This window comes from Neopsephotus bourkii, unplaced genomic scaffold, assembly GCF_033783945.1.
Source record: "Neopsephotus bourkii isolate Nb327-2 ecotype Australia unplaced genomic scaffold, CSIRO-AGI_Nbou_v1 NB_911, whole genome shotgun sequence".
Lineage (NCBI taxonomy): Eukaryota > Metazoa > Chordata > Aves > Psittaciformes > Psittacidae > Neopsephotus > Neopsephotus bourkii.
The window spans coordinates 2,959,997-2,975,343 of NW_026901405.1; the positions used below are offsets into that span (position 1 = coordinate 2,959,997).

General features: G+C 37.8%; 1 protein-coding gene across 8 annotated transcripts in view; it reads right to left on the reverse strand.

Moving 5' to 3' along the window:
* Nucleotides 1–1,332: 1,332 nt before the first annotated feature.
* ROBO1 (roundabout guidance receptor 1) overlaps nt 1,333–15,347 on the reverse strand; it is a 696,828-nt gene continuing 682,813 nt past the window's right edge. For all 8 annotated transcript variants that reach the window (XM_061357727.1, XM_061357725.1, XM_061357729.1 and 5 more), the window contains 5 exons: nt 14,602–15,011; nt 12,434–12,586; nt 5,115–5,423; nt 3,643–3,842; nt 1,333–3,056 (listed from right to left, as the gene is read on the reverse strand). In XM_061357727.1, coding sequence (XP_061213711.1) covers nt 3,042–3,056; nt 3,643–3,842; nt 5,115–5,423; nt 12,434–12,586; nt 14,602–15,011 — 1,087 coding nt within the window. In that variant the 3' untranslated portion in view covers nt 1,333–3,041. The remainder of the gene's footprint in view (nt 3,057–3,642; nt 3,843–5,114; nt 5,424–12,433; nt 12,587–14,601; nt 15,012–15,347) is intronic.

Below are 15,347 nucleotides of genomic sequence, written 5' to 3' on the forward strand. Positions count from 1 at the left end.
ACTGATTAACAGGAGTTATAATTCTGAGAAGAAGCTGTTATACACTTTATCTTCATTACAGTGTTTTTGGTAAGACCACAATGCACCAAAGACCCATGTGGGTGCAAGAACTCTATGATGACTCTGCGATGTACTGTCTCAAGACACTGCTGATCACAAGTGAATGCAATCACAAAAAATTCCATATAACTTAGGGAACACCATCAACCATCAAACACATTCACAATCACTCTTCAGAAAGACCTCACTGGGCAAGATTTCCCTCTTACCAATGTTTGAGGTCAGAACTTCATCAGGAGACTGACTTCAAGTGAAGCTATGCAGACAGACATGGATGTCAGCTGGGGATCTGACACGTGGCTTCCAGTATCTTACCGAGTCAGTCAAGAATGAAGCAAGTACCTGTTATTTCAAGCTTGCAGCACCAGTGTTTCTGGACAGATATAACTTATCTGTCATACCTGTTATATATAGAGGTCTACACACTACAGCTGCACATTTAACTTATTCTACTTAATCATAACACCTGCTTTACAGCTACAATTATGAAAAGAATTATACTTGAGGCTTACATCCCATTAAGTTGTCAAGGCTCTAGTAACCTTCTGTGGCAAGGCAGTGGGTGCTGCAGCACTTAGGATCTAGCTCTGGAATGTTTAAAGCCCTTGAGAAAGTAGTATGGCAGTAAGAAAGATGAACAAAGATGTTTTGTTGAATAAAAGACATACCGTGATTTTTTATGGAATGTGGTCTTTTGTTGTTGGGTTTAACTGGAATCGCTGGGGTAGGGGTAAGGAAGGGCAAGAGTGGGGCGATCAGTAACAGTACAGACTTATGAAAATGCAAGAGCAGAAAAAGGACCATCACCTACTTGATCATCATCCAAAGCAGTACTCTGTTTGGCTACAGCACAGGAGGGCCACAGGCAGGTAAGAAAACTTACATTGTGTGCAGGTCTCGACAACCATATCACTCATAACATTCATTCCCTTCACTTACTTGGATCTCATTTGCTTTGTAACACATGTATGTCTCCCCTGAGGTGAATGCTTTTGTTGGTACAGATTTCCTTCACCAGCTCTCTCTGGAAATTGGCAGGCTAAGAGACATTTTCGTTATCACAGTTCATCAAGTGCCCAGAAATCAGATCTTTGAGGCAATCAATTGTAATTATGTAAAATTTCAGACTGCATCCAGCTCTCCCACTTCGCTCAGGCTACTGCAACTGCACAATTTCAGTGGGAAGAGATTCCAACTCTTATCAATAGAAATGAGATCAGAGTTTGCCGTAAGATTACGTTTGAGGGAAAACAAGAAACTACACAAGAAAGATAATGTATTTGAGAACATTTTTAATAAATAATGTGACAAAAATTACTTTTCTGATTATTGGATCCTCAGTATGCAAAATTATGGCTAAAATATGAGGTTCTTACATGAACATAATGAAAACATTAATCACATGGATTGTTCCTTTAGTACTGCACACCCTTTCTATGGAACCTTTCTTTAAAAATCAGCTAAATGAAAAATTTCAGTCCTCGGTAAACACCAAAACACTTTTTTTTTTCCTTTTTTTTTTTTTTTTTTCCATTGGGGCTAGTCCTGATAGCTGTCAATAACAAACACACATTTTCCCATTAGCACCAATGACAAAGAAATTTTATCGTTACAAAAAAGATCAGAAAACCTACAGACAGAGGACATCATTTGGCAAATTCAATGCAACTAATGCCTCTATTTCAGCTTTAATGATAACCCAATGTTGAGAGAGGCCACAGCAAAATTGGTAATTTTCTGGAAGTCCAGGAAAAGTGAGAAGTGTTTTGATTATGGCCCACATTTACTTTTGTTACTTTACCGTCTGTCATCATTCAAATATTCCAAATACAAACATAGAGCGTTAACACAAAAAGGAAAAATACCCCAAACAAATGCTTAACATTTTCAATAAGACAAAAAAAAAGGTTAATAGTTACAATGGTTTTACAAACAAAGTTTAGTGATTGTGCTTTTAAAACCAAAAAAAAAAAAAAAAAAAAAGATAAGCAGTGCATTACAAAAAACCATTAATCACCAAAATCAAAGAAAACTTCTTTAAGTGGCACTTCTTCTTTAAGGTGAATTGACACAAGTAGAGGTCTGAGATTTGGGCCAGTAACAGTTAATGATATTACCCAATTATTATTAAAAATGTCCGCTGATTTTCTTGTTTCTGTTCTAAGCATGGTTGAAGCTGAAAGTTAGACAAAGTTTCAGATACACTTGCTCATGGTGTGATTAGGCAAATAGCAATCACACTGGTTTACCTCCTGCCTATCCCAAAGGACATTTTTAATAAGAATGTACTTAATGATGAAAATGGAAAGACAAATCAAAGTACCACAGGGGATTTAAAATGAGTACATATTTACATTAAGAGCCACCTCATCCCAAATTAATTTTACTTGCATTTGTAAAACTGTATCATCTGCAAAAGGTTAGCAAGAGACTGGCAGAGAACAAGACACACAGTCTTTATTGGAATTGAAAGATATTTGCATTCACAGCAGACTACATCAAACCCCCTAGAATAAAAGAATGTTCAGCATGATGTTCACTTTGGGGATCTTTTTAATCAATGCTGTATTACTTGCTATGTTATTGACTGGCTCACTTGTGTACCAGCAGTGTACTAAGCACTGCCTTGCTGGGGAGAAACCTTGGGATCCCAGAGTCTGGAATCCCCTTCTGTTCTAATCCTGAAGCAGCAGCTGGCCCAAGTACCACGAAGAGCAGCTTACCTGCCTTCTCGGGCAGCGAAGGTGATGCACTTAAGTGTTACGGAATAGGCAAGGGCCGCTCCTCATAAGGAGGGTTTACAAAAAAGAGTAAAATAAAAACTAGTATTTTGATGGCATGAAGAAAGATGAAAAATTGTACACTCTGATTGCACTGAACATTATTTCTGGCGTCAAACATCATCAGACTTGAGGCATCTTAAGTGATTTGTTTTTTTCTGATTAGATTTTAAAAGCCGGTAACAGTACATGTCGCTGTCCTCAGCTTTCTGTTTCCTGTATTAAAAAACAAAAGGACACAAACAAATAGATTAGATTTTATTATTTAAAGTTTGTTTCACATCATTCTTAAGAGTTTTGTTACTTTTATGTAATAATTACTACATTTAATTACATCCAGCAACACGGCTGCATGTTGGACACCCTTTCTGTAATCAGGATTTAAATTGAGTATCATTAGGCAGAAAAAAAGAAGAAAGTTTATACCTTAATATGTAATAACATGATTAAGTGCCAAAAAACGTGAAAGGCAGGGTTGAGGTGCTGTTAGGTGCTCTAGTTTTTTATTTTCACTTTAGAGAGAATCTGGATAATGTCAAGTGTTCATTTAAGCATTGCATTTCTGCAAGCTCTGTTCCATAGGTTTTAGTGTGCTACATATTACTTTCCGGTTTTGCTACATATCACTTTCTGGTTTTGACATATACTTAAAGTTTCTTTTCTTGGACTGGGCATAACATTAATAGATAAATATACTAATTTTTCTGAAAAGAAATATTGCTGGTTCAAGTGTTTTTTCTTGGCATTTAAGTGCAGAAAACAGCCTTATTCTAGTCATCTTCAGTAGTACAACTGCATTTACCTCCATCTCTTCTTCTTCTTCTTCTCCTTGTTCATATGCTCCCAGTACTTGCATTTCTGCAACATTCCTTCGGGCTACATTTGCTTGATCTGCCCTCTGTCTGCTTCCTGATCCTCTTGATGACATCGAGCTGGAGGAGCTGGGATCTCTAGGATTATTTGATGTTGGAAACGTTGGTCTAGAATATGGCAGGATGTCCTCTGTATAATGAAATACATGAATGTTACGTTTACAAGCCCAGAGATACTGTGATCCTAAAATTTCGTCATGCACTTGATTTATTTTACTTTTTATGATCCTCAGTAGGTTTAAAGCAATGTCTGACAGGAATATGAAATACACTGTTTCCATAACAGCATTACAGAAGCTTTCTCGAGGAAATTTATAGTATTCACATGGAAACATTCACCACAGAATAACTAATTCATGATTACTGTCCACTTCATTTCAATTTATGATCCCCTCTCTATGTTCTACAGGAAAATTAAGAAAAAACCCACCCCTTGTAGTATATTTTGTTATGACTGAGTAGGAGGAAATGACAATACATGGATGATACTCACTAGGAGCTCATTCCATCTAAATAACAGACCATACATTTCTCAGACTGAGTCTGAAACAAAATTAGTGGGCATGTTTTAAAATTTCAGCACCATTCTCTAAGTTAACCTTTTAACAACTCTTCTTACAAAAATCCACTGTAACCAACCTCTTACTAATGTGCCCATTTAACCAACTTATTACTCAATCACCCCTGACAGTCACCCCAGATACCCGCAGGAAAAAAGGACCAGGCATTTGTATGAATCTGGGTTGAAAGTCTTAGTTAACACTTGGCAAATTCCACTAATCCTGTTCCATTAATTAGCGATCTTAACAACTTCCATATAAAAGAGATTACACTGATTAGGTCTGATTCATATAATGCCATGTCAGTTAGCATTACTACTATGGCTTTCTGTATTTCTAAACAGGACTAGGTACCATTCTGGCCCTTTTCTCCTTTATAGATAGGCAGAAATGGGCCAAGTGCCAACTCTTTGATAGAAGATGTTAAATATCTGACTTACAGATCTATTATTCGAACTTCACTTGGTTCTCTTATACATTAGATTATAAGTAGTTAGATTAATTATAACTAGAGTATAAATGCATGGTAGGGACAAGGACACTGATCCCTATAGCCCTTGTGGAATACTTCTGTTTGGGCTTCCTCCGTGTTAACTTTAATACACGATGAGTATACAGAAAGCAAGAGAGAATCTGTGATTTTTGTAGGCTTTTATTTCCATTTTACCCTAATGAGAATGTGCATTGTGATCCATACTAGCACTGTATAATTACAAGAAATGGTGACAATTCAGCAGGCCTATATTCACTCAAACCAGTGGTGTGAGAGACCTAAGAAGAGCTGGCTTGTTCCCTGTGATCAACACCCAATACTTCACTAAACCCAGAGCATGCAAAATAACCTTGAAGAATATGAGTTTTTGCTGGTGTGCCTTCTCGTTTTGGTGCTTTATTTCCTCGCAGTTTCCCATCATTCTGCTGTTCCTGCGATTCTCTCCGCTCTCCCGAATTTGTTCGCACATCCGAATGCTGTCTCCCATCCACCCCGTCCCTCCCCTTGTAGCTCGCTCCTTTCCTTTCCGCGGATCTGTCTGTCCTCGCTTCTACAGAAGCAAGTTTTGGCAGCATGACCGGCCGCACCTCCAGCTGTGATTTGGACTGGGCAGTTGGTGACTTTATAGCTGGAGGTGGCACAGGAGGGGGTGGCAAATCTACAAAGTTGAGAAAGAAAAACAGTTATGATGACATTATGCACTGCTGAAATGAAGAAATAATATTGACTTGAACTGAAGAAACTGATGCCTTATTTACTTTCAACCCTCCCTTTGCCCTTCTCTCTCCACCCCTAAAAGTATTATGTTGCTGTTACAACATCTGAGGGGTATTTTTTCCAAGGCTTGAGCTTTAAAAATGCAAAATAAACACCTTTCACTGCCTTTTCAAATCACGATATTTTCTTAAAAATCATACATTAGGAACCTGGATATTAGTATGTCAGTTATGAATATCAACACAGAGTTAAAGACATTAACATATCTTTGCTGATACTTGTCATTTTTGCTAAACCCATTCAACATCACAGCAGCTTGTGCTGTGTTTGCTCAAGGTCTTCACTGTACTGAGCGTTAAAGCAAGTTGGCTCATGTGTAACAATGTGTATCAGATACACTGCTGATATAGGTACGGATAAACTACATTAATTATTGCATTCTTCTTTCAAAATACTAGGTTAATCTGACATACATACTCTTGGTGTCTCGGGGTATGAGATAAAAGAAAGTCCACGCTAGAACAACAAAACAGACAAGACTTTGAATTTGTCTGCTTAAATTAGCACAGCTTATGAGGTTTTAAAATACTGTATATTTTTAATAGTATTTATAAGGCCTGCATCTGCTTTATTTAATTGTATTTTTCTCTATTATAGACTTTAAACTAGAATGTGTAAACTGTTCATCATCATACAATAGTGCTCTGTGGAATATAAATGTTCAGGGAAAAAAGTAGAAGTTAAACAAGGAAGCAACAATACAAAAGTGGTTCATAACAAAGATGCAGGAAGAAATCACATGCACATAAGAGAACAACAGGTTAAAGAAAGTAAGATGTGAAAGATGCTTCTGAAGTTAATATTCTCAAATGAGCTTGCTAAAAAAACCCCAAAGAGCACTATAAAAAAAAACATAACTTCAGCATTTTTTAATCGTGTGTATTCATTCTTTCTACTTCCACAAAAACCTTGGAACAGCTGTGTTTTTCAAACAGCATCACTACATATACAGCTAATTCACAGTCTATTCAAGAGAAGACTTCTACTGAAAATTAGCTAAATTGGGCCAAGAATAAAGGTAATACTCTTGAATAAGAAAAAAATAGCATCTAACTAAAAATTCAGTTTGGCAGACGCCAGACGTTTTCAAGAGGTCTTCCAGTGACACAGACCAGAAGTGACTTGATCTAGGCCTTTGGGAAGGTGTAGCAATGCAGAATTCAGTGATCGATGCACTCTTACTGGGCACCATCCCCTATGTTAAACTGCTGACATAACTCGGAATTGCCATTGACCTGTTTTAAATTAGACTGAAAATTTTATCAGTTGTACGGACTGGGACAATGAGGAAGAAAACTGTTTTAAAGTACATTTCCTGAGGTTGGACATACTTCAGGTAAATGAGATCTGTAGCATCCTTATTGCTGCATTAACTCCACTGTCCTGGTGAAAAACACAAAAAAAGGAGAAAAAAACCCCAAACCAAAACACAAAAACCTCAATCAAGCAATCAAGAAAACTTCTTGTTCTATGGTATGCCATGCATAAGGAATCAAATCTATTTTACAAGGAACAGAGAAACTCCCTTCTTTCTGTTCCTCTTAGCTAAGCGCAGGTTGGACAAGTGGCCCTGTATTCCCTGCAATTTCTGTAGGTTATTTATGTTTTCAAACTCTGGGGAGTTTGGGGAACATCAGTTTTAAAGAGTAGCTAAACAACTGAATACTGAGACTTAGTTTTAAATAGCTACTGAACACTTACCATTCGCAGATTATCTTTTAAGAAAATGCACTGTTATTTCCAAAACTTGAAAAGGCGCTAATGTAAATTAGCTGGAAGCTTGGCTATAATAAATGGCTAAATCTAAATGTAAATGTATTTACGGGGTGGGCAATGGAGATGGTGATGGTTCCCACCTTTTGCGGAATGCTTTCAGCAATTATAGAACTTGGTCAAGATTTTAAAAGTAAGATAAACTCTGCATTAGACTGTGGGGATTCAAACACCTTGCTTTCTGAGAAAAACATCTTTCCCACGAGATGTCTTCTCTCAGAAAAGGACATACTGAATCACAAGTGGTTGAAGGCACTCAGAAGTGTAGGCTTCTGGAACCACAGCTGCTGATGCAGTATCTTGTGTTTCACATTCCTCACTCTCTGTCTCTATTAAATTATCAGAGCACTGAATAGCCCTTCTGTTGAGCCTGCTGATGTAAAGGGAGTGTAGGTACTTAACATCAAGCCTTTTCAGTCACCCTTGGAGCCAGTCTCAGCTGTGCCACAGCAACGCACTGGCTGTAAATACCAAAGGCAAGGAACAGCATCTTTCCTGTGGCCTTTAAAATACAACTTGGAATAAATGATTTTATTCAAGAATCCTACCCAGCTACCCAGGACAATGAACAAAGTGGTGTTAAATCTTCACTATGGAAAGGAAAGATGCATTGATATGAAAACTTTCATAAAACAGCGGTAGCTCTGTGGTACAGTAATAACTAAAGAAAAGTGATATTCTCTTTTGAGAACATTTTTGCAACCTGCAGGGAAACTATAAAAATCTTCATTATAACATGGTACACCTCGCTGAGAAGAATCCTTCACAGAGGCCAAAAACCCCCATACTTTCCAGAGGTCAACACTATTACACCCTGTGGTATTTATTTTAAAAGCTCAGATCACAGAGAAAAATCCAGATTCAATCTGCCTCCTCAAGTACAAACTGGCACACTTCTTATTGAAAGCAAAATGGAAGCTTCCATTGTAAGGAATAAAAAATAAATCACAAATCAACATCAAACCAATATGAAGAACTCAGAAGTATTTCTTAAAGGTCAGCTGTGCTCACGTTTCATTCATGTCTCTGTATTACTGTTGTACCGCTTCCCATGTAACTCAAACAATTAATGGATGTCATTTCATAGCACTCTCTACAGGGGAAACTTTGAATACGTGTTCTTTGCGAAGAGCAATAATTTTCTAAATGAGAACATACACAGGAATCATGGGATAAGCAAACCACCAACGGGGAAAAATAATCTGCTAAGTTAGTTTGGCACTGAAGTGGAGAAACCACAGATAAGCACAAAAAGGTGAATTGTGAGGAGAGACAAATGAGGGAAGCAAGCCTTAGTATGCAACTTTCTCTTTTAAGTTCTATCGGGCTGTAGATTTCTACAGTCATACCCTGATGAAAACAGCAAAGTTACAGATTTGATGCAATACTGGAGAAGACACAAAGTCATGTTTTTCTATTGCATATTTATGCAGGAATGCAAAACTCAGGATTGTGTCTGACTTAGTAAAGCTTTAAGATCATTTAGGATTCATAGATACATAACCTCAGCTACTATTATTCATGTACTGAAGTTATTTTCATGCTTTATCTTTCAAGAAGCTCAAACTGTACAGAATATTGGATGAATAAATAGATACAGCAAAACCCAATATGATGTTGTCGGGTTCAAGGTTGTTTTTTTGGCCCTTATTTACATTTACATAATGCTTTTATCAAAACAGTTTTCACTCCACAAGACCTCCCTCAGCAGCAAACTCAACATGTACATTCTCACAATGGAATCGGAAGTAAGGACTGCAAAGAGGGCAGGTATCTGAAAATTATTATCATTCAATAGCAAGCTGGTTTTTAGCACAGGTAAGAAATACATTCCTACTGATCTTTTCCACTGCTGAAACATGTGCTGTGCAGCTCTTTTTCGTACTGCACATGCAGAGGGAGACAAAAATACGCTGCCAGCATGCGCAATGGCTTAACATTTCAGTGTGAAAATTCAAGGAAACATTTGGCAGATATTCAATTGCCTTTTGTGAGAAATTCGGATGCCCTAACATTGTGTCATTTATAGCACAGCTAAATAATTTGGTTACAGCCTCAGCCAGTTAGTTGTGAAAATGCTAGTATTTTTATCCTTTGTCACTCAGATATAAAAAAGAATTAGGATGTAAAATCTCATGTGAACCGTCGATGGTGTAATTTCCATTGAAAGACCTACTGAATCAAAGCAATGGCAAAATACTTTTATCCTTTTAATCCAAATGCTTACAATTCTGAGGGCTTGTAACTACTAACATATCCATTCAAGAGAGTTCAGAGAAGACTTCCATTTATATAATTTTTGAAAAGATGAAAATATAATTTTAAAATTTGGTTTCCTAAATTCAGCAAGTAAGTAGGTCAGGCAAGGTTGAGAAGGAGGTTACCTGTTAGTTGGTTCTTGTAATACACTCTCAGTTAACTCTCTAAAAGGTTAGATGAACAGCAATTAAAAATTCATACATTTTAATCCTTACCACCTACTGAGCAAAGATTTTTAGCAACAAATATGGAGAATATTTCACTCCCTGGATGACTGTCAAGGAACAAAAGAAATGAGCTGAAATCCTCTTCCACATGAAGTATAAACTAATTTGAACTAATGCTAGCAGAAAATACAGAACTGTTGCTACTTGAACTACAAAAGAGCACTCTATTCAAAAAAGGGTACTAGTAGACTTTTTACTGCTACATTAGTAAGAAATAGAGTCAGAAATACCAATCTCTTTCACAAAAATACTTACATGTTGCTGCTGATAATACTCTTAGCATTTTTAACCAGCCATGCAAAGATTTGTATTATTCATATATCCTTTCTCCCAGCTAATCATTTAAATTCATCATGACACCAGTATTTCATGAAACTTCTAGCAAATACTTCAGGTAACTTGGAACAGCAGAAAATTCTACAGATGTGAAGGTAAATTCCAATTTGAAGGCTAAGAAAGTAATGAAGCAATGTATTTTTCTCTCTTTAGTATTTATTCAATACTTCTAGCCACACATAAATACTTAAATTTAGATTGTCTGCTTTGCTCTACTACAAACGCTTCTATGTTCACTCACTAAGAGGAAAAAAGAAGCATCCTTGTATCAGGCACTCCTTTATACAAAAGGTAAGTAACAGTGTGACACCAAGCCAATAGAAAATCCTAAGTATATCTCGGAAACGCCAATAGTGCTTAAGCGTTTCATTCATGTTTCTGTAGCACTTTTCTCCACTTAAGGAGAACAAATAGTAGATGTTATTTTCCAGCTAATTCTAAAGAGACAATATACTAGATGTGGCTATTAAAATGAATGGTTAGAACGTTCAGAGAGGTTACAAATATGTAAATGGATTGAGAGGAAAAATAAATAAATAAAAAAGTCAAAGAAGCCCTTCAACCTTTGAACTGGGTTTTATTAGATCTGCAGAAATGAAAGCCATAATTTGCTGTTCCCTGAATGACCACACTTTATCGCATGCTAAATTGGTTAGCGGAAATTCTTACCGAATTAAAAAATATGCTGAAGTAAGCAGGTGTTATATAGCACAAAACAAATATTGATCATGATTGTCAAATCTATTGCAATATCTAACCACAATGCTTTATGGTATAACTTTGTATAACTACTTTCACAAAAACTTGTCATCAAATACAGGCCCACCTCTTATTTCTTCCTGTGTTAGAAGAAGATGGCCACATAAAACTCCTGTCCGGATTTTATTTCTGATGTCCTAGCTGCTGTGTTTGTATCGACGTTTGATGCTCAGCCAATTACTCAGTTAAGAGCATTCTCTTCAAGAGAATAAAAGCTGATAAAATGTCCATAAAATCTTGCAAAACACCATTACAAGTGTCTCATAAACGTTAACATTTCTGGTAGAGTTTGGGGATTTACACCTTGTGTTGTCCTTTCACAGAAGCAAACACGCACAAAACCACTGTAATAACCTCTTGAAATCAGATAATATTCCAAGAGCTCAGTTTCACTGACAGAAGGAGCCTGGGCATAAGCCAAGAGGCCCAGGTGCACTGTGTCATGCCAGTATTTAATGCAGCCTAATATCAGATAGATGCTAGTGAGAGAAAATACTCAGAATAAAGTACAGATAATGGCACGGACAACCACTCATTGCTAAATTACTTCTGCTCATCGTGCTGTGAGCTTTGTATTAAATTTTTTTGTCAAGTGGCAGGAATCATAGGGAGAAGTGGCTCAAAACTCCCTTCTTGTAACCCTGGATAAGGATCTATAATATTAGGCTTTCATATGATAATGGCAAATGATGCCCCTCTTTGAAACATTTCAGACTGGTAATGAAAGTCCTGATCAGATTGTTGTTGCAAAGAGCCAGGAGGTGGGGAACGATGCCTTTCTTTCCCTTCCCCCTGTTAGCCGATTCAGCAAACTTGACAAGATGGGTTAAGTCTTAGAGAATTTATCTTACATGAATTTCCAACAAAGCCTGTGGGTTGTTTTATAAAACTGGAAGGTAGTGCTTTAATAAAAGCTGCACCACCTGAGGCATTTTCATTAAAGGCTCTCTCTAGACAACATCACAATGTTTGCATTATCCTCCTACACTCCCAAGAGCATATGAGCACTACCTTTTCAGCAAGAGTTGATATTGTGTGTGAAGGCATGAAAGAAGATGATTAGATATTGCTTTTACTCACAAAGTATCTGCTTGCAACAATGCTGCGGTCAGGATTAAAATTCATTGATTTCTGCTGTCCACCATTTGAATGGTAAATTAGTTTTTTTTTTCAGGAAAGATATATTCTGAAGTTTTTAACAGTCAGTCATGTGAACAAAGATTTTAATCCTAACCACACATTATTCTCAATGATTGTACTATTTATGCTATCAGGGCTCTTAAATAATGACAGTAATTAGCCCATTAGGACACTATAGAAAACAGGTGCAAGGCTCTGGAGTGGAAGCATGAATATACAGTATTAAGGAACTCTGGCATTTAAAATGATTAATCTGTTCAGTGTGTTTAGCAACAGGAAACACAAATCACTGAATTCTGAAACATAATGTTATCACTGTGGAAAAATTTCATGCACACACACTGAATGCATATTTAGAAAGGTTCCCTGGTGTTTTCACCCATTTCAGTGGACTCACCATCTGTGTAGACTTCTCTGCGCAGATGTCCTGGCTGGTGTTTTTGCTTTTTGGCAGGTCGGACCTTCTGTATTACAACAGCACTCATGTTGCTGTCGGTAGATACAGGGCTGGTGGGTCTAGGACAGTGTGATGCATGAAAATGTCTACGGCCTGGAAATTGTTACAGAACAATAGCTATTATTATTTTTTTTAATCTAAAATAAGACGTTTCATACTTTCCCTTTTCACATCGGAATGACCTAGGTATATCAAACTGAAAATACACTGCTGGAAAAACAATAACCTCCCATCCTTCCTGAAATCAGTTTTAAGGTGAGCTATAATTAAATCAAAGCAATTGCTGTCTTATCAGTAGGCAGGCTGGCTTAGTTGCACAGAAATTAACTAACTGCTTAGTAGCTGGTAGCTCCTGCCCTAGGAGCTCCAATGAACTCCACTGGCAGACAAGCTTAAGCAAGCTTGCCACCCAGCAAGAAAATATTTCACTTTCAAGATGGTTTTATCTTCCCTGGGTCGGGCAGCACAAGGTCGCCCATGCCACAAGCAGAGTAAGTCAATTGAGGGTCTCAGGTACAGATGTCCCCTATGCTGCTTTGAGTGAACTACCAGAAATGCGCTGGGGATATATGACTGGCTTTTTATCACAGCTTATTTGCAGATAAGAAATGTCACATTTTTAGGATGTGTAGTCATGTGTGGGTAGTAACAAAATGAAGAAATCACTGCATATTATGAGCTTTGACTGTTGTAAAATTATTTAGCTGTAGTAGTAATGGGAAGTAAAAACACATTTTCTAAATCTACAATTTTACACACACATAGGCACACATATTTATATTTACTTATATGTATAAAATGGATAAAATCCTGGCCCTGTGGCTATGAATGGGAGTTTTGCTGCCTAGTTCAGTTGGCCAGGATTTCATCCAGAAGTACTAAATTACCTCCCCTCTCACTCTTCATGATGAACAGCTGTGTGGAAATGAAACAAAGGACTGTTAACTGGGTGAGGATATCAGAAATGGAAGGAAGGTTGCAAATCTGTGGAGTTGGGGTGGACACACTTGTGAGAGTACCTCTTCTCCAGGTCTGTCAGTTTAATAGGACCAACTGACAAAACATTCATGGATCTACTTGAAACCTGCATCCCACCCTGTGGAATTCTTATTTCTTAGCTGAACTGCAACAACATTGATTGGGCCTAGTGAGGTTACTGACTACCTGTATAAATCCAGTGTTACTAGTAACTGGTATGCTGTAAAATATTAGATATTTCAAATACCATATTTCCAGTGGCGATTCAGGAGGAAAAAAAAACCCATACACATAAGGCCTTGTTGCATATGCATAATCTATAAACTAAACTGCAACTAATAACAGCTTTTAAATTACAAAACAAGCACAAATCCAATTGATCTCAGTATATAGCAGTAAGAGCTTAAGCAGCATTCTCAGAAAGATAAAATGGAAAACAACTGTATTACAGGCTTTGGGTTTTGGTTGTTTTTTTTTTTTTTCAAATCCAGGGGAAATACGACTCAAGGTTTACTATTTATTTGGGCATTTCAATACAGAATGATTAAATCTCTTAGGAAGAATAAGTAAAAATGCTGGTAGCATTATACTAGGAAAAGGAGAGAATTCTCTAATACCTTTCTTTCCCCACTTCATTCAGTTCTGGGTGCAGGGTGCATATACACCAGGAGGGTTACGGTCTGGCAATAATGAATGAGACCAAACTACTTATGGAATTACTCACTAAAACCGATGTAGAGCAGCAACTTACTGGAACTTTTTCACCAAAATCCGTTTTCTGACTCTTCCACTAGTGTGAACTGACACACACATAATCATAGAATGGTTTGGGCTGGAGAGGACCTTAAGATCATCCAGTTCCAACCCCCCTGCCATGGGCAGCGACACCTCATAGTAGATAGACCAGGTCACCCAAGGCTCTGTCCAGCCTGGCCTTAAACACTGCCAGGGATGGAGCATTTACCACTTCTCTGTGCAACCTGTGCTAGTGCCTCACTACCCTCACAGTAAAGAACTCCTTCCTTATGCCTAACCTGAGCAACAGGAAAATAGGGAGCAGTAGAGGATAAGTAACATTTCTCAGTGGCCACTTTCCTCCTCTTCTCTCATCAAACAGAGGACAAACTCACCTCCTGCTGCATCCTGCATTTGACGTCTGGCTACTTTCAGGCCTGCGTATTCCGCAGCTGCTGCAACAGCCTGTGCAAAATCTGCATCGGTAAAAAAGGATCCATCGGAAGAGCTAACGCTGGACCGCCCGCTTGAGATGTTGTCTTCTTCAGAGGCTGAACCCCAGCCATTGATCATGGACCCTGTTACAGAGCTCTCCAAATCCCCAACGCTGGAGGCAGGGGTCTGCTCAAGGCCACGCAAAAGGAGCCTTCTGCTCTGCATCTTGGCAACCTCGATATCTGCCTCATCCTCTTCCTCTTCTGGTGCATCAGTATCCATATCAGAGACCAAGGGCCCTGAGATATATCCATAGGTATGTGGTGGGGAAATAGGCCTTGGAGGGGGTGGAGGACTCACAGGCTGACGTCTGCATAAAAATACAAAGGTAAAAAGAACTGAAGTCACATAACGCAGTCAGAGAAAATAGCAGCTTGATAAAAATACTCCTTTTATTTCCCAAGACGCTTGATTTGCCTTTTTAAATTAACAGTATTTATATCTGAAAGGTCCAGGGTTAGTTGCTTTTTTTATAGTTTTTATTTTTTTCTGTTAAGCAGAAGTGACTTAGTTTGGAATCTATCACAGAGAAATCTGACTTTCAATACAGTTCTTTTAATGAAAACTGGCTTATTTTGCATAAAGCTGTTCATTTTTCCTAAAGTAGCACACGTACAGCTAGGCAAAGAGGTGGTTACAGTTCATG